This window comes from Prionailurus bengalensis, chromosome B3 (assembly GCF_016509475.1).
Source record: "Prionailurus bengalensis isolate Pbe53 chromosome B3, Fcat_Pben_1.1_paternal_pri, whole genome shotgun sequence".
Lineage (NCBI taxonomy): Eukaryota > Metazoa > Chordata > Mammalia > Carnivora > Felidae > Prionailurus > Prionailurus bengalensis.
Genome location: NC_057355.1, coordinates 24,482,687 through 24,503,019, shown reverse-complemented (window position 1 = coordinate 24,503,019; position 20,333 = coordinate 24,482,687). Strand labels below are relative to the sequence as shown.

General features: G+C 36.2%; 1 protein-coding gene across 5 annotated transcripts in view; it reads left to right on the top strand.

Moving 5' to 3' along the window:
* The window catches only part of UBE3A (ubiquitin protein ligase E3A), a 95,802-nt gene that overhangs the window by 21,380 nt on the left and 54,089 nt on the right, over positions 1 to 20,333 (top strand). For 3 of the 5 annotated variants that reach the window (XM_043554889.1, XM_043554892.1, XM_043554893.1), the window contains one exon: positions 1,927 to 1,971. In XM_043554889.1, the coding sequence (XP_043410824.1) occupies positions 1,927 to 1,971 (45 nt within the window). Of the gene's footprint in view, positions 1 to 171; positions 385 to 1,926; positions 1,972 to 20,333 lie in introns of those variants that run through there. The other 2 variants (XM_043554888.1, XM_043554891.1) reach the window with 2 other exon arrangements.

The following is a 20,333-nucleotide window of genomic DNA, read 5'->3' as shown; positions in this document are numbered from 1 at the left end:
ACTTGAATTTGTTTTCCTTCTTGCTTGTGTCTTACCTTTTTGCAGTAGTATTTTAATTTTCCTGTCATTGTGTCCTCATTTTTTTCCCTCTCTCTTTCTCTTTACCTGTTAATTTTGAAAGTTTTGCCGCCTACGTGTTTGAAAGCTTCTAATCTGCCTCTCTTCCCTTAGTGCCAGCAGGTTTATTTTTTGTTTTGCAAGCCTGCTCTGCCTCCTTACAGTATGACATCTGATGCTGGAGGGTCGCACTTTCAAAAATGAGTCAGCTGGTACATGGGGTTATCATCAGTTTTTAGCTCTTCTGTCTGAGACATACAAACAAGTTTGGAAGCAATCTTGGGGTACTTACCCACAAGGCTGGTGGAGACCAGGTGTGTCACAAAGGTGATTTGCTTGCTCCCTGGGGGAGAGGGTGGAGTGAAATTTTTGCATTTGTGTCAGTGCCAAGTCACTGCCACCTCCAGCATGCCCCAATTTTTAGTTCTAATATAACTTTGTGCAAAATTGAAAATGTGAATACACTGCAAAGAGGAGCTAAAATATTTGAGCTGCTGGAGTCTTTTTTGGTTTTTTTTTGTTTTGTTTTTGTTTTTGTTTTTTTTTGGTTTTTTTTTTTTTTTGGCATTCTTGTCCTTGGACTCTGAATGAACTACGGTGAGGGGTAATTTTGAAAGTCTGGTAAAGAAGTGAGATTTTTAAAAGCTAAGAAATGTGGAAAACTGTTTATTTTTGTTGTTTTTTTCTTTTTCTTTCTTTTCTTTTTTTATTTTGCTGGTGGCTCTGAATTTAAGATTCTTTTGTTAAAGGTCAGAATTAGGAATTTCAAGTCAGTGATAAATTCACAAATCAAGCCCTTATAATGTCATTTTAGATATTTAGCTTTTGATCTCTGAAAATTTTGAGAATTTGAGTGTTAGAAATCAATATTATGTTGATTCACCTTAGTATACACTGACCAATACTGTTGATGAAACTGAATAGGATCACAGGAATTTATTTTTTTAACAGCATGGTGGGAATAGGCAAAATTGATTCATATCTCAAAATGCAAATAAAATACTTTTTGGTGTAACTGGCAACTATTTATAACTGAAGTCAGTTCACAATTATCTGTAGTAAAATTTTAATATCCCCGGTTGGTACACTTTTGATACGTAGTGCATCTTGCCGGTGTATTTTCAGGGAAAGTTAATTTCATTGTTAAACCAAGATAATCATGATTAGAATGGTAAATCTGACTTAAAGTGTCTCAAAATTCCCAAGGCTATTAGATTTAAATTTAAATTATCTAGAGCAGAAGTTGGCAAACTTTTTCTTAATGGGCCAGATAATAAATACTTAGGCTTTGTGGGCTATATATCCTTATCAGAGTTTCTCAGCTCTGCTCTTGTAGTGTTTTGAAAGCAGCCATAGACAATATGTAAATGAATGAGTGTGGCTGTATTCCAATAAAATTGTACAACAATAGGCGCCTGGCCCAGGCCTTAGTTTGTTGTCCGAGGAAATAGTTTGCTGACCCCTGATCTAAATATAGTTTGGGACTGTGAATACTAGTGAATACTTTTGATATTATGGATAACTAGTAGTTGGCTGTAGAAAGTTTCGTAGTTGTATGTTTTTATTATAAATATTGACTTTGTGAATAATTATGTTTTATTATACTGCTTTGTATGTTGGTATCTAAATATAGTGTTTACAGTTTTCCTTAAAAACAATGTGCTGACTTTTTTATTAGTCCAGCTTTTATAATAAATGTGTTGAATGGCAGTCTGACTTGATCACTTTTTTCTTCTGTTGAAATCTTTAGTTACTTTTAAAACTGTTAACAATTAAATCTTGTTTTCAAATTTGTCTTCTAAAATAACATGTCTGCCCTTTTTGGAATATGGAATATTCTGCTTAACTTTCCTCAATTGCATTTTACAGATCGCCAGGAGAACCTCAGTCTGACAACATCGAAGCTAGCCGAATGTAAGTGTAACTTGGTTGAGGCTATGGTGTTTTTTAAGTTAACCTAGATTGCTTTAAAGGTGTCATGTTATTTGACAATAATTTCCAGTTGTAAGAGACTAATACATTAAAAAAAAAATTGGGAGAGAGGAATGTGCCTACTATTTTTCCTACCAAATAAATACCTCTAAACTTTGGTAACATGGTACTAGATTTCTACTTTTAAGTGGATAATTGTATACTCCTGGATTGTAATGTCTTTTTGGTCACCTAGAAGTTGTGGAGAAATAGAGAGGGGAAAGAGTCAGGTTAACAATCACTTATTAAAGACTCACTATGTATAAAGCAGCTGGTGATGTCTTGTGGCTACAAAGATGCATAATAATTAGTCCCTAACCCAGATAATTTTACAGTGTACCTAGTAGAAAGACATAGAAGCAAATCATCTTTTTGGTAGAGTTATACTGAGGATGCAACAGGAACATTAAGGAATACCGTGTTACCTAGGTATTCAAAAGGAACCTAAACCAGGTGGCAGGGAAATAGGGGTGGCCAGGGAAGGCCAAATTAAATCTTGAAGTGTAACTGGAACTTAGGTAGCCAGAAGCATAGTCAGAGTTGTTCTAGGCAGAAGCATGGGTAAAGTTATAAAGCTGCATAGTGTGTGTAGAGAACAGTAGGCATTTGAGGATTTTTAGATCATAAGTAGGAAAGTGAAAAATAACACTTGATAGAGAAAGGGCCTTGCCAGCTATGTGAAGGGCCTTGGCCTGTCTCTCATAAGTATCTGGGAGTCAATAAAGAATTTGCTGAGGAAGAGGTAGTAACCTTGTTAGACATAGGTTTTTAATAGTTTTGGCAGCAGAGAAACAGAATTGAAAAGAAGTCCGTGGTGGCAGGTGACCAGAGCTTCAGCAGTTCAGTCAGTGACAGCCCTAAGAAGGGCAGTGAATAGGAATTCAAGATAACGTTCTCTGGATTTAAGAAAAGTATTTAGAAAGTGAAATAGTTAAGACCTCAGTGACTAGTTGTAAGAATTTAAGAAGTTTAAGGTAAGGTAACAGGAAGGTGGTAATTATTGAAGCAAGGTTTTTGAGATAGTAAGGGTTGAAATGAAGAATATAGGTATAGGGATTGCTTTGGAATAAGAGCAGAGACCCCTATCTTAAACTAGAAGAAGGAGATAAAGATGGTTATGTAATGTTAAATGTGTTTGCAGATGAGAATAGGGGAAGTCAAGGTCTTTTTTTTTTTTTTTTAAGTTTATTTATTTTGAGAGAGAGAGAACGAGAGAGGGAGGGGCAGAGAGAGAGGGAGAGAGAATCCCAATCAGAGTCCACTGACAGCACGGAGCCTGACATGGGCTCAGTCCCATGAACCGTGAGATCCTGACCTGAGCCAGAATCAAGAGTCAGATGCTTAACTGACTGAGCCACCCAGGTGCCCCAGTCAAAGGTCATTTTTACTTGGAGTATTTTCTCAGTAAATTTGTATAGGTCTGCTACACCACTGTTTATTTCTCCTTTGAGATGTTAGTAGACACTTCTTGAAAAGGAGGTTCAGTTGTTGAATAAATTTGGGAACTACAGAATTAAACAGGTTTCTTTACTGAAAATAGTGGAATACTTTAAAGTGCTGATGTACATTGTGAATCTCCAAAAGGGATTGTAAAATGTATTTCTCAAATTTATGTGTCCATGTAACGTTTTCATCCTATTTTTTTTGTGGTAAAATACATGTAACATTATTTTTTAAGTGCAATTCAGTGGTATTTAAGTACATTAATAATGTTGTGTAGATTCTCCACAACTCTGTGCATCTTGCAATGCTGAAACTATATCCTTTAAACAATAACTCCCAATTTCCCCTTCTCCCCACCTCCTGGCAACCATCATTCTACTTTCTATTTTGACTACTCTGTTTCATATAAGCGGAATTATTTATATTTGTCTTTTTGTGATGGCTTATTTCATTTAGCATAATGTTCTCAAGCTTCATCCTGTTGTGGCATTTGTCAGAATTGTCTTCCTTTTTAAGGCTGAATAATATTCTGCTATATGTATATAACATTTTGTTTATCCTTTCACCCATTAATGGACACTTGGATTACTTTCATGACATGTTTAGGACAACACAGATATCTCTTTGAGACCCTGCTTTCAATTCTTTGGGCATATTCCCAGAAGTAGGCTTGTTGGATCATATGCTAATTCTTTAATTTTTTGAGGAACCGCTATACTTTTTTTAATAATCTCATCAGCACTTGTAATTATCTGTTTTTGATAATTGCCATCCTAATGCAGTTATTTTTTTTATTCTAGTTTTGTGAGCATGTAACTTTCTAAGAAACATGTTTTAATAGGGTTTTGTGGAACACAGAGTTTGATTAGGGAATTTGAGAAGACTGTGCAAATTTGGAAAGTGTCTGGGGAGAATGGATGAAGAAGTAGACCAAATATTATTGAGTCTCATGCTACTGAGTGGTTAGTTGAGGTTAGGGAACATATACTTGGAGTTTAAAGAATTTCTTTAATAGCCAGAAAAGAGGCATGGTATTTCAAGGTTGGGTATTAGCAGAACAGATGGGACAGAATTACTAGTGGCATGTGCATAGGTTGTTAACACTGAAGTAAGTTGAATATGTAAGTCTTTGGTGATGGCCATGATTGGATATATTGTGGTGCCAGACAGAGGTGTTAGGCTGGTTATAAAAAGCCTTGATAGGTCAGAGAGATCGTTTAGTGTAAGTGAAATTTTTATAAGGATAGATGATAATGATCAGGGGTTGGATATTTAATATGCCTACAGTAGTGATTGACATAGAGAGGCGGTGAAGGTTTCTGAAGAAAGTCAAGTAAGTATTTTGGGTAAGAGGGGGCTAAAGTGTTGGGATAGATCATGGACACAGACATTGAAGTCAGCATGCCAGTGATATAAATGGGGGCAAAATAGAGCCTTTAGTATATGGGTATAATTTACCAGAAGAAAGGTATTCAGGTAGATAATATGATTTTCAAATGTAAGTTGTGTTTGTGTTGTGTTTATTTTGTTTTGATGGACATTGTTTTAAATACAAGGAATTAGAAGAATAATAGTGGATTTACGCGTTTTAGTTGTTTATGAAATCCTCACATAAAAGGGATGCAAGATAAGCAGTGCCTTTTGGGGTAAAACCAGGCTTTAGTGAAAGCTAAGAGGTTGAGGAACCATTATATAAAGCAGTTGAAGATTAGGGACAACCTGTATTATAAATATTTTTCTAGAGATCTTAGTAGAGTAGATTAATGGGATGAATCAATAGTAAAGAATAGAAAACAGTAGATGAAGCTTGGCATTTTGTAGTAAAAATGAAGGATAGCAAGAATGTGAGACATGGTAGGATATGTGTCACAAGATTCCAGATGAAACTCTGGTACTCAGTTCTGGTTGAGTTGAGCAAGCTGCCGTACTGTTTAACTTGATCATATTAAGGTAGAATAGCCGGGAATTAGACCTAACATGATGTCTTGATAACGGCGTCTAAGCTTCCAGATATAATCGTTGTAATACAGCTCTGTCTTCGTGTCTGTCCCCATTTCATAAATTACTATACCTGTGGAAGCTATAACCAGACAATGGTTTAGTAAAGTGAGTAGGTCCAGTTTATTCTACCAAAATTTTATGAGTTTTGATGTACAAAATAGATAATGAAGGATTCTTGGTTTTACCTAAGAATTATCCTAGGATCTTTGAATAATGGCAACATCTTGAAGAATGATTTTTTGGGGGGCAATTGGAGGCACATTTGCATTTGGCATCCTTTACGGAACATCTTGGGTGCATTCTAAATGGTAATTATAAAATTAAAGAATATACCTAGTGTTGCCTATTCCCTAGGTTGCAGAAAAACAGTAAAAATCTTTAACAGTTGCATGCCATGCTATAGTTTAGCCTAGAAATAGAACTAACACAATAACCCAGATCTTTTTATCCAATTGTATGAATAGTCACCCTTTATTTTTAAAAAATTCATATATACCACATAGTGGAATATTTTTGTACATATTAATTTAGACTCTAATTTTTTTTAATGATTACGAAGCAATTTCTAGCAACTTCAGAATTCTCATCCTTTGGTAGTTACTCTCCAACCCTATCTTCAGTGCTTAGGCTGTAGGTATGAGTGTATGACTAAGAAAATGGAACAAGGGTAAACATATCAACTGATTTATGGTTCCGTAATTGAAATAAATACTTAGTTTTCTGTAAATGTTGGTAGGACCCAGGTCTCAGGCCATCATTATTTTTTCTCTCCAGGTAAGAGCTCATATTTTCATCTCTAACTCTGACTTACCCTCTGAATTGTAAACTCATATATCCAATAATTGAATGTCTGATTCTCAAACTTAACAAGTCCAAGGTAGGTCTTGATTTTCATCCTCTCAAAACTACTTTTCTTGTAATCTTTTTGCCATCTCAATTAGTAGGAAGTCTTTTTTTCTTCCAGCTTATCGAAAACTTTGGAAGCATCTTTATCTTTGTCTTACTCAAGTTATCAGCAAATCATGTTGCCTCCACCTTGAAAATATCTTAATTGTACCACTTTATTTACACCATTTCCACCTTATCATGCTGATTTAAAGCCAATATCTTGTGCCAGAAGAATGAAATTGTTTCCCTGGTAGTCTTGCTGCTTCCATCCTTGCCCCTTTCATTGTATTTTCTGGGTAGCAGCCAGAGTGATCTGTTTTAAATTGAAGTTAAACCACGTTATTTATGCTCAGAACTTTTCAGGGGCTCCCTATATGTCTCAGAGTAAAATCTGAAGATCTTCGAGGCCCTGTACGAGCTTTCATTTTGTGTGGCCTTTCCATCTCTCTTGTTTATCTTTATATACACTGGCTTTATGATTTTGCCTTTAATGTTTTGATGTTCTTAAGACTTGTGCCTGTTGGGGCGCCTGGGTGGCTCAGTCGGTTAAGCCGCCAACTTCGGCCCAGGTCATGATCTCGCGCTCCGTGAGTTCAAGCCCCGCATCGGGCTCTGTGCCGACAGCTCAGAGCCTGGAGCCTGTTTCAGATTCTGTGTCTCCCTCTCTCTGACCCTCCCCTGTTCATGCTCTGTCTCTCCCTGTCTCAAAAATAAATAAAACATTTAAAAAAATTAAAAAAGAAAAAAGACTTGTACCTGTTGTTTGCAACCCTTCTGTGTGGTATCCCCATGGCTTCCTTTCACTTGCCCCAGAGATCTCTGCTCAAATGATGTCTTATCAGAGGGGCCTTCCTTGACCAACTTCAACAAAGAATTGTCATGTTCTTTGTTTGCTGTTGCCTTTACCCTGTTACATTTGTCATCATGGGATTTAATGTCATTTGACTTAATTGATTTCATTGTTGTCTGACTCATTTAATACTAGTATGGAAGCCTAATGATAGAGTGCCTGGCCTGCAAGAGGTAATCAGTAAATAATATATGAAAGAGTGAAATTATTAAGTTAATGCAAAATGTTTATTTCTGCCTTTTTAATTCCCTTGCAGAAGTGTTGGAAGAATTTTCTGTAATCAGTTTATGTGGAAATAACTGATATATATTTGTATACAACCCACAGAACTTATGTAGTAGCACCTGACATCTTGAGCACTTAGCATATAATAAACCACTGTGCTCAGTACTCCACATGCATTCTGTCATTTGATAATAAAAGTGAGCCTTCTTAAAACACAAACAATAACCAAAATATTTATTTCTATAGGTATGTAAAGTTTAATTTCGTGAATTTGCATTTTATTTATTTATTGACATATAGTTGATGCATAGCGATACACTAAATTCAGGTATACAACATAGTGATTCAGCAACTCTACATTATGCCATGCTCACCAGAAGCATAGCTGCCATCTGTCACCATACAACACTATTACAGAATTATTGACTATATTCCTTATATTGTACCTTTCATCCCTGTGACTTATTCTGTAACTGGAAGCCTGTACCTCCCATTCTTCTTCACCCATTTTTTCCCTCTCACCCACCCCTCTGGCAGCCACCAGTTCTCTGTATTTATGGATCTTTTTCTTTTTGTTTGTTTTTGTGTTCATTTGTTTTTGGTTTTTTGGTTGTGTGGTTTTTTTTTTTTTTTAAGATTCCACTTGTAAGTGAGATCATATGGTATTTGTCTTTCTCTTACTTCGCTTAGCATAATACCTTCCAGGTCCATCAGTATTGTCTTAATTGGCAAGATTTTGTTGTTTTTAAACCTGAGCCTTTTGATCAGATTAGACTCTGGAGTTACAGCTTGTATCCTCTGATAGAGACTGAAGAACTGGTACAATTTCTTAAATTTTTGGTAAAATTCATCAGTGAATTCATTTGGTTCTAGTGCTTTCTGTTTTGGAAGGTTACTTATTTATTCAGTTTTCATATCAGATATAGGCCTATCAGGTTGTGTATTTCTTGTGAGTTTTGGCAGAGTGAGTCTTGTAAGGAGTTGGTCAGTTTCATCTAGGTTGTCAAATTTGTGGGTATAGAGTTACTCGTAGTATATCTTTTATCCTTTTAATGTTTGTGGGATCTGTTGTGATGTCCCCTATTTCATTTGTGATACTAGTAATTCATTTTTTCCTTAGTTAGCCTGGCTAGAGGAGTATTGATTTCATTAATCTTTTCAGAACTTTTGATGTTGATTTTTCTCTATTGGTTTCCATTTTTCAATTTCATGGATTTCTGTTACAATATTATTTCTTTCCTTTTGTTTACTTTGGATTTAATTTGCTCTTTTTTAGTTTATTAAGGTGGGAATATAAATGATTAACTTTAGTTCTTTTTTTTCTAATACATGCATGCAGTGTTAATAAATTAGTGCACTAATAATTAGTGCTCTCTAAGCACTATTTTCACTACATTCCATTCCACAATTTTGATAAATTGTGTTTTCATTTTTATTTAGTTGAAAAGAATTTTTGGTTTCTGTTGGGATTTCTTTGTTGACTTGTTTAATATCCATGTATTTTTGAGATTTTCCAGTTATTGTTTTATTACTGATTTTGGCTTAATTGTAGTGTAAGAGTAGACTTTGTATGATTTCTATTATTTTAAATTTGATAAGGTATATCATATGGCCCCGAATGTGATATATCTTGACGAATGTTCTGTGTGAGCTTGAGAAAAATGTGTAATCTGCTGTTGTTGGATGAGGTAGTCCAGAGATGTCAATTATATCTAATTGATTGATGGTGCTTTTGAGTTCAACTATGTCTCTACTGATTATCTGCCTGCTAGATCTGTCCATTTCTGATAGAGGGGTGTGGAAGTTTGCAACTATGATGGTGGATTTATCTATTTTTCTTGTAGTGGTTTCCGTTTTTGCCTTATTTAATTTGATGCCTTTTAGTTAGGTGCACAGATGTTAAGGATCGTTATGTCTTCTTGGAAAATTAAACTGTTTATCGTTATGTTGTGTCCCCTCTTTAATTCTGATGACTTACCTTGCTTTTGAAGTCTGCCTGTCTGCCCAGCTTTCTTTTCATTGTTAGCACAGTACATTTTTAAATTTTTAATCTGTATCTTTATATTTGAAGTGTAGACAATGTATAGTTGCATGTTATTATTATTTTTTTTAATGTTTATTTTTGAGAGAGAGACCGAGTACAAGCAGGGGAGGGGCAGGGAGAGGGAGACACAGAATCTGAAACAGGCTCCAGGCTCTGAGCTGTCAGCACAGAGCCCAACGCAGGGCTTGAACCTAGGACTGAGATCATGATCTGAGCCGAAGTTGGATGCTTAACTGACTGAACCACCAAGGCGTCCTTGGATGTTATTTTTTTGATCCAGTCTGGCAATCTGTGTCTTTCAGTTGATGCATTTAGAGCACTAATGTTGAAAGTGATTATTGATATAGTTGGATTAGTACCTAACATTTTTGTTACTGTTGTCTGTTTGTTGCTCTTGCTCTTTTTTTCCTGTTTTTGTCTTCTACCCTCTTTATTCCTTTTGTGGTTTTACCTGAGCATTGTATATTGTTCCATTTTCTCTCACTTGCAAGTAGATCAGTTAGTTACTTTTCATTTAACTTTTCTTTTTGGGGTTGTCTTAGAGTCTGTAGTATACATTTATATCTTAACCTAGTCTACTTTCAAGTAACACTATACATGTCGCAGGGAATGGGAGTACCTTATAATATTCCTTGCTTCTGTCCTTTTATATTGCTGTCATTTATTTCACATATATAAACATGTATTTAAAATTTTACACACATAAATATTCATAACTGAATAAATTGTTGGCATTATTATTTTGAACAAACTGTTGTTGTATCAATTAAGGTTAAAAAGAATAAGTTATTTTATTTCCACTTATTCCTTTGGTAGTGGTCTTTCCTTATATAGATAATGAGTTTCTGATCTATATCATTTCCTTTCTGTCTAAACAAGTTCTCTTAATATTTCTTGCAAGGCAAATGTACTGACAACAGATTCCCCCCCCCCTTTTTTTGGTTGAGAGTCTGTTTCTTTTCTACTTTTGAAGAATGATTTCTCAAGGTATAGAATTCTTAGGTTGGTGGGGTTTTTTTTCTTTGATGCTTTTTCATTCCACTCTCTTGCTTGCATCGTTTCTGAGAAGTCAGATGTAATTTTTACCTTTATTCTTCTGTAGTTGTTTTCCTCTTGGCTTCTTTCAAAATTGTTTCTTTTTTTTAAATTAATTTTTTAATGTTTATTTTTTAGAGAGAGACAGTGTGAGTGGAAGAGGGGAAGAGAGAGAGAGAGTGGGAGGCACAGAATCCAAAGCAGGCTCCAGGTTCCGAGCTGTCAACACAGAGCCTGACATGGGGCTCGAATCCACAAACTGTGAGACCATGACCTGAGCTAAAGTTGGACACTTAGCCGAGTGAGCCACTCAGGCACCTCTCAGAATTTTTTGTTTATCTTTGATTATTTGTAGTTTAAAAATGATATGCCAAGTGTAGTTTTTTGGTTTTGGTGTGTTTTGGTTTTTGTTTGTTTGTTTGTTTGTTTGTTTGTTTTGGTGGGTGTTTTTTGTTTGTTTTACAATTTATTCTTTTTGATGTTTTCTGAATTTCCTGGATCTGTGGTTTGATGTCTGATACTAACTTGGGGACATTCTCAGTCATTATTGTTTCAGTTCTGATTCTGTCACTTTCTTCTGATATTCCCATTTTGTGTATGTTACACTTTTTGTAGGTCCCACAAGTCCTTGCGTATTGTTTTTGCCAATCTTTGTTCTCTTTGCTTTTCAGTTCTGTTTCTTTTGGTATATTTTCAAGTTCAGGATTTCTTTCTTCAGTTGTTTGCAATTCATTATTAAGCTCATCAAAAATAGTTTTCATTTCTGTTACAGTGTTTTTGAACTCTGGTTTTTCTTTTTTGAGTCTTTGGTTTTTCTCTGCTTACATAGCTCTGCTGTTCTTTTGTGCTGTCTACTTTATCCATTAGAGTCCTTAGCATATTAATCATAGTTTAAATTTCTGGTATGTTAATTCCAACATCCCTGCTGTATTTAGTTCTTGTGTTTGCTGTCTTTTCAGACAGTGTTTTATTGCCTTTAGTATGCCTTGTAATATTTCTAGATAGCTGGATGTGATTTCCCAGGTAAAAGGAATTGCTATAAATAGGCCTTAATAATATGGTATTGTGGTGTAGGAGGAAGGGAAGTGTTCTGTAGTCTTTTGTTTACGTCTTAGTCTTCTAGTGAGCCTGGCTGTGCCTCTGGATTGTGAACTTTCATTTTTTTTCCTCCCCTCTTAAGTGGAACAGGATGACTAGAGTGGGCTGGAGTTGGATGTTTCCAGTACACAGGCCAGTTAGGCTCTGATAATACCTGGTAGATTAGGCTCTGGTTAACTAGTGTCCCTTGAGGATAGGTCTTGTTATGAATTCTCTGATCTATCTCAAATGTTTCCTTTTTCCTCCCCTGCTAGAAGCATGAGGGGATTTTTCTCCAGCATTTGCTGTGAGAGCCTGGTTTAGTTTTTTGAGGTAAATATCACAAAATTGTGGGGGCTCTGCTGTGGCTAGGTCCCTTTGGGAGTTTTTAACTATTAGACTTTTCTGTGGTGAGCCTCCAGGAATTTGTCAATTGCAGTTTAGGTTTTCCTCTCACATCACAGATTTCGCTGATGGTTTCCTGTTCTCTGCTTCAGTAAACCATGGCTGCGTGTATTTGCCTCTCTCTCTCCAGTCTTTGGGGCAGCAATTTGCCCTGTATCCCTCTTCCAATAACCCAAGAAGAGTTGTTAATTTTTTGTCTGTTCAGATTTTTACCTGTTGTTTGATTGGAGTAGCAGCTTTCTAGCTCTTTACATGTGGAACCAGAAGTCAGAAATTGAGATCTAGCTTGGATGCTTTTATTTTCTATATGGAATGGGAAAAATAATTCTGTGTAACTTCCAACTTAGATATATTTAACGTGTATAACAGCATTTATGGATTAAATAACATCTGGAAGTACATTCTAAAGATACAAATCTCTTTCATCGACAGATACCATATGATTTTGCTCGTGTGGAATTTAAGAAACAAAACGAACATATGGGAGGGGGGGAAAGAGAGGGAAACAAACCATGAGAGACTCTTAAAAATAGAGAACAAACTTAGGGTTGATGGAAGAAAGTGGGTGGGGGATGGGCTAGATGGGTGATGGGTATTGAGAAGGGCACTTGTGATGAGCACTGGGTACTTATGTAAGTGATGAATCACTGAATTCTCCTGAAACCAGTATTGCACTGTATGTTAACCAACTAGAATTTAAATAAAAATTTGGAAAAAAATCTATTTAGTCAATAGAGATAATTCTTTTTTCAGTATCCTCTCCTATAGGTTCTGATAACTGTGTTCTTCTCCAGATTGAGCCTTTGCATATTCTTTTTATGCTTCTGTTAAAACCTATGAAATTGGGAGGTATTTTTTGTTAAAAAAGATGCTCATATTTTTTGTTCCATTTTAAGTTCCAGTGTAATTAACATACGGTTTTTATATTTTACAGTAAAGTGATTCAACAGTTCTATGCATTACTCATTGCTTATCATGATAAGTATACTCTTAATCCCCTTTACCTATTTCACTAATCCTCCCCTTGCCCCCATCAGTTTGTTCTCTTAGTTAAGAGTCTGGTTTTTTTGTTTGTTTATTTGTCTCTTTTTCTTTGTTGAGGTTCTTAAATTCTGTGTATGAGTGAAATTGTATTGTATTTGTTTCTCTCTGAATGACTTATTTCACTTAGCCTTATGCCCTACAGATCCATCCATGTTTCTGCAAATGGCAAGATTTCATTTTTTTATGGCTAAGTAATATTCCATTATATATGTACCACATCTTTATCCTTTGATCTGTCGATTGACACCTGGATTTTTTCCATATCTTTGCTATTGTAAATAATACTCCAGTAACCATAGAGTGCGTTTACCTTTTTGAATTACTGTGCTCATCTTTGGGTAAATACTCAGTAGTGGAATTACTGGATAATATGGTAATCTATTTTAAATTTTTTGGGGAACCTCCATACTGTTTTCCACAGTGACTGCACAGTTTTCATTCCTACCAACAGTGCACAAGGGTTCCTTTTTCTGAAACTGGGAAGTATTCTGACAGGTATTTTCCTTTATGGTTAAATACTAGAAAAAGATAGGGTTAATTGACACTGTTATTTAGATAATACCAGAAGAGAAATTGAAGGACCTTTATTAAAGTTTCATAATTTACTAGGTCCTGAGGATATAACTGTAAAGAAGTTATTTGGTCATATGTCTCAGGGAACCTACCATCTAAATAATTGGCATTTATAATAAGGCACATTTAGAGTAGGTACAGGTTGCTGTGGGATCAGAGAAGGGATATGTAATAATCTTGGAAGTGATATCTAAGCTGAGTCTTTGAGAGTTACTTGGTGTAAGTAGGGATCATAGTATTCTGGGCAGGAAGAAAACTTTTCTAACACCTAGAACCAAGGAAGACGGTAGAACAGATCCTTTTAACTGTAGGAAGTTCAGTATTGCTGGAATGTAGATTTAGGAGATGGGAGGGGATGTGCTAAAAAAAATGTAGCTGGAAGCAGAAAGGCATGACAAAGTGAAGTAGTCAAGTGAAAGGCCTCGACATTACTGAAAAGCCCTGGGTTTTCTTCTGGTAGACATAGGAGCTAATGAAAAGTGTTAGGCTTTGAAGTGGCTTGAATTGGTCTACTTTTCTACCACATGAAGCATCATATAAACTTACACATTGTATTTTAAATAGAAGGTATTGTGCTTCTGGTTAATGGTAAGAATGAATGAATAGATGAGCTCCCTCTGGCTTAGTCTTCTCAGAAAGCAGAATGAGCAAAACCTGGCTGGTTTTGTTCAGGTACTCTAATAAAATGTTGTTTAGAATCTATGTTAATTTTGCATTTTATTCATTATATCTTATGGGTCCCTAAAAAGGTTTTAAGAAACATTAATGGGGATGGTGTACTTTATTACATAGAACTTGCTGGCTATAAATGGGATTCAAAGTTAAAAGATGTAGTGAAAATAGATGCTGTTTCCCCTAAATTATTTAAAAGCAGGACTTTCTGATTTACTGGATCCTTTATTGGCTTCTGCAATCTTCTTGCTAGGATAATTGTAAGGATTAAAGGACACAACATACAAAAACCATTCACTATAGGTTAATGCAGGTTAATGAGTGGTGGTTGTTTTTGTTACCATTTTAGATTGTAGCACTACCTTCTACCCAGTTGCCCATAATAGAAACCTAGGCATTTATCTCTTTCCACTCATTTACCCCCTACATGCTACATCTTTTAAATATTTCTTGCATTAGTTTCCTTCTCTTCATTCCTGCTGCTTTCTTTCCCTGGTGTATTACAGTAGTCATCACCTAACTGGATTGCCTGCCTCCACTTTTGCCAGCTTTGATCCCAATTTACAAAATAGAATTATCATAAAGGCAAATTTGGCTTAATCACTGACCTGCTTAAACCCTTCAGTGACTTGTATTGAATGTGTTTTTATCTAGTGGTTTATAAATAGTATGTGATGCCTCTGAAATTTTTTGCAAGATGGAGTATGTGTGCATTTTTATGAGGTGAAAATCATTCACCTTTATTAGATTACTTTTCTGCTGACTAAAATCAGAATTCAAAGTCTCTCATAATCTGGCTCCTCCCTTCCGCTTCATATTTTTGATTCCTGTTTTGAACTGTATCTTTGAAATTGTCATAGGATGTTCTCAGGCTCTTGTGCCTTTACTCATTCGCTTCTTACCTGAAATATTCCTTGTATTTTTTTGTCCTCTCCTAGTCATCCTTTGTGACTTATCTTGGCTAAGTTGTCTTTCTTTATATTACTGTACCTCTGTATTTCCTATGATATTTAAATCATCTGGCCTTTATCTTTTCAAGCAGCAAATTTCTTAAAGAAAGAGCTAATATGAAAATAGCCAGAGAACTTGGAATAGATTCTCAAGCAGAGTTAAACTATGTTGAAAGAGACATTTGGAAGTCATCAGGTATTGCCTTGAAAAAGATGAAATGGTTCAAAGAAATTTAAAAGAGAAAGTGTCTAATGGCTGGTCCCTGGGAGTATAAACATTTTCAGATTAGGGAGGGAAGTCTGTGAAGAACAGTCAGAGAGAAGGGAGAAAATCAGGAAATGTGTCCTGAAAGCCCACAATAAATTTCCAGGTCTGCATTTCTCAGCAAGGTTAAAACAAAATAAGGAGTGAAAAGTGATGACTCTCAAGAATAGTTTCTGTATCACTAGATACAGAAGCTAGGTTACAGGTGCAGTAAGCCTGACCTGTTTGTTTCCCACACATTGTTATTCTTGTTCTCCACTGATGTTTCTGGACTGTTACTATTCTCTCAGCATAAAAATTCCTGCTCCTGGGGCGCCTGGGTGGCGCAGTCGGTTAAGCGTCCGACTTCAGCCAGGTCACGATCTCGCGGTCCGTGAGTTCGAGCCCCGCGTCAGGCTCTGGGCTGATGGCTCAGAGCCTGGAACCTGCTTCCGATTCTGTGTCTCCCTCTGTCTCTGCCCCTCCCCCGTTCATGCTCTGTCTCTCTCTGTCCCAAAAATAAATAAACGTTGAAAAAAAAAATTAAAAAAATTCCTGCTCCTTTGAGGCTATGCATTCTGGCTATGTTATCTTTATGGCTATGTCTGTCTTCATTGTTAGTCACTTCTCAGTCTTTGAAGTGCTCTTTTCACCTCTGTTTTGCTGCTCCTTTCCATTTCCATGGGCATGCTAATGTTTATTATTTAATGTTAATTAAAACAGCCACCTAAGGTTGTGATCTTTGTATGTTTTCTTACTTGCTTTCTCTCCTGTTTTTCCTGTCTTTGAGAGGTATCCTGTGGCCCCTCTGCTGTCTTCCAGTCTCCATCCCTGGTTCTTCTATTTCCTGAGGTGGAGTGTTTAAGTCAGACCCAGGAGATGGAATAATCATATTATATATGTTGCCTTTTCACTCTGTTGATGGTTTCCTTTGCTGTGCAGAAGTTCACTGTAGTCTCATTTGTCTATTTTTGCTTTTGTTTTATGTGGTTTTAGTTGTGCTTTTGGTGTTACATTGCCCAATCCAGTGTAATGAAGCTATTTCCCCATGTTTATTTTTGGAGTTTTGTAATGTTGGGTTTTATGTTTAGGTCTTTATTTATTTTTTAATGTTTATTTTTGAGAGAGAGAGAGAGAGAGAGAGAGAGAGAGTGCGTGTGTGTGTGTGCGTGTGTGCGTGCGCGCGCGCACGCACGCATGAGTTGGGGAGGGGCAGAGAGAGGAGGACAGAAGATCTGAAGTGGGCTCTATGCTGACAACAGAGAGCTTGATGTTGGGCTCAAACATATAAACTCTGAGATCCTGACCTGAGCCGAAGTCAGATGCTCAACTGACTGACCCATCCAGGCGCCCCTATTTGTTTTAATGTTTATTTATTTATTTAGAGAGACAGAGTGTGTGAGTAGGAGACGGTCAGAGAGAGAGGGAGAGAGAGAATCCCAAGCAGGCTCCACCCTGTAACCATAGAGCCCCACATGAGGCTTGATCCCATGAACTGTGAAATCACAATTCAAGCCAAAATCAAGAGTCGGTTACTCAACCACCCAGGCCCCTGTATGTTTAGTTCTTTAATCCATTTTGGTTAACCTTTTTTTTTTTTTTTTTTTTAATGTAGTATAAGATGTAAGGCTTCAACTTCATTCTTTTGCATTTGGATATCCAGGTTTCCCAGCACCATTTGTGGAAGAGGCTCTTGTTCCCCCATTGGATAGCCTTGGCATCTATGCCACAGTTTATTTGACCATATATGTGAGTTTATTTTGGGGTTCTCTGATGTGTTTCATTGGTCTCTGTCTTGTCTTTATGCCAGTACATTACTGTTTTGGTTTCTGTAGCTTTGTAAGATGTTTTAAGTCAGGAAGTATGAGACTGGCTTTGTTTTCTTTCTCAAGATTGTTTTTGTTGTTTGGGTCCTATTGATATTCCATATGGATTTTAGATTTTTTTTTAATTTTTTTATTTAAAACATGCCAGTTCAGTAGGGTTTGAATTGAATATGTAGATTGTTTTGGGTAGAATGGGCATTTAACAATATTAAGTCTTACCGTGATCACAGCATGTTTACATTTGTGTCTTTAGTTTCTTTCAGCAGTATTTCATAGTTTTCATTGTATATTTTTCATTGTTCTCTTTATCCATTGTTTCCCTTTTAGTGTTTTCAGTTATCCATGGTCAACTGCATTGTGGAAGCAGATGATGATTCTTCTTCGGTGTTGTCAGATTTTGGTCAATAGTAGCCTAATACTACATCACAAGGCATCTATCATTCACCTTATTTCATTTCATCACATAGGCATTTTATCATCTCACATCATTAGAAGGTTGAGTACAGTACAATAAGGTAGTTTGAGAGAAAGACCACATTCACGTAACTTTTATTGTAATATATTGTAATTGTTCTATTTCATTATTATTGTTACTGTCTTAACTGTGCTTAATTTATTAATTAAACTTTATCAAAAGTATCAATAGGAAAATATATATATAGGTTTTGGTACTGTTGTGGTTTCACACATCTGTTGGAGTCCTTAGAGTCCCCACAAATAAGGGGGACTGTTACATAAGTCTACTTCCTTAGTTAAGTTTCTTTAGTAAAGTATTTTTTTCTTTTTGATGCTTTTGTAAATGGGAATATTTTTTATTTCCTTTTGTTCACTGTTTATAGAAATACAACTGGATTTTGCATTGGTTGACCTTTGTATCCTGTAATTTTACTAAGTTTGATTTATTCTAACAGTTTTTTTACAGGGTCTAAATTTAGGGTTTTCTACACATAAGATCATGTCATCCGCAAACAGAGATAATTTTGTTTCTTCCTTTCCAATTTGGATGCCTAATTGCTCTGTCTAGGATTTCTAGTACTGTTTTGAAAAGAAATGGTAACAATGGGCATCCTTGCCTTGTTCCTGATTTTAGAGGGAAAGCTTTCAGTTTTATACCATTACGTATAATCTTCGCTCTGGGCTTTTCATATATGGCTTTTATTGTGTTGAAGTAATTTCCTTCCTTGTCTAGTCTGTGGAATGTTTTTATTATGAAAGGATCTTGATTTTTGTCAAATGCTTTTTCTGTGTCAGTGGAGTGATCATGTTATTTTTGTAATTTTGATAATTCATTGTGTTGGATTGATTGATTTTTGTATGGTGAAGCATCCTTACATTCCAGGAATAAATTCCACTTGGTGATGATATAACTCTTTTAATGTATTGTTAAATTCTAACTGCCTAGTATTTCATTGAGGGTTTTTGCATCAATAATCATTAGGGATATTTGTCTGTATTTTTATTTTCTTCTTTGTCTTATTTTGGTATCAGGGTAATGTTGGCCTCATGGGATGAGTTTTACAGTATTCCCTTCACTTCAGGTTTTTGGAGGCGTCAGAGAAGGGTTCTTGTTAATTTTTTTTTTTTTAATCATTGGTAGATTCTCCATTGAAACTATCTGATTCTGGGTTATTCATTGTTGGGAAGTTTTGTATTACTGATTCAGTCTTTTTACTAGTTACAGGTTGCTTCGGATTTATTTCCTCATGATTCTGTCCCGTTAGATTATATGTTTCTAGAAATATACTCATTTCTTCTAAGTTATCCAATTTTTGGCATGTGTTGACAGCAGTCTCTTATGATCCTTTTTATTCTTATGGCATCCGTTATAATGTGTCTTTTTTCATTTTTGACTTTTGTTTTTTTTTAGAGTTTTATTTTTTATTTTTTTTTTTTTATGAAATTTATTGACAAATTGGTTTCCATACAAAACCCAGTGCTCATCCCAAAAGGTGCCCTCCTCAATACCCATCACCCACCCTCCCCTCCCTCCCACCCCCCATCAACCCTCAGTTTGTTCTCAGTTTTTAACAGTCTCTTATGCTTTGGCTCTCTCCCATTCTAACCTCTTTTTTTTTTTTTTTTCCTTCCCCTCCCCCATGGGTTCCTGTTAAGTTTCTCAGGATCCACATAAGAGTGAAACCATATGGTATCTGTCTTTCTCTGTATGGCTTATTTCACTTAGCATCACACTCTCCAGTTCCATCCACGTTGCTACAAAAGGCCATATTTCATTTTTTCTCATTGCCACGTAATATTCCATTGTGTATATAAACCACAATTTCTTTATCCATCATCAGTTGATGGACATTTAGGCTCTTTCCATAATTTGGCTATTGTTGAGAGTGCTGCTAGGAACATTGGGGTACAAGTGGCCCTATGCATCAGTGCTCCTGTATCCCTTGGGTAAATTCCTAGCAGTGCTATTGCTGGGTCATAGGGTAGGTCTATTTTTAATTTTCTGAGGAACCTCCACACTGCTTTCCAGAGCGGCTGCACCAATTTGCATTCCCACCAACAGTGCAAGAGGGTTCCCGTTTCTCCACATCCTCTCCAGCATCTATAGTCTCCTGATTTGTTCATTTTGGCCACTCTGACTGGCGTGAGGTGATACCTGAGTGTGGTTTTGATTTGTATTTCCCTGATAAGGAGCGACGCTGAACATCTTTTCATGTGCCTGTTGGCCATCCGGATGTCTTCTTTAGAGAAGTGTCTATTCATATTTTCTGCCCATTTCTTCACTGGGTTATTTGTTTTTCGGGTGTGGAGTTTGGTGAGTTCTTTATAGATTTTGGATACTAGCCCTTTGTCCGATATGTCATTTGCGAATATCTTTTCCCATTCCATTGGTTGCCTTTTAGTTTTGTTGGTTGTTTCCTTTGCTGTGCAGAAGCTTTTTATCTTCATAAGGTCCCAGTAATTCACTTTTGCTTTTAATTCCCTTGCCTTTGGGGATGTGTCGAGTAAGAGATTGCTACGGCTGAGGTCAGAGAGGTCTTTTCCTGCTTTCTCCTCTAAGGTTTTGATGGTT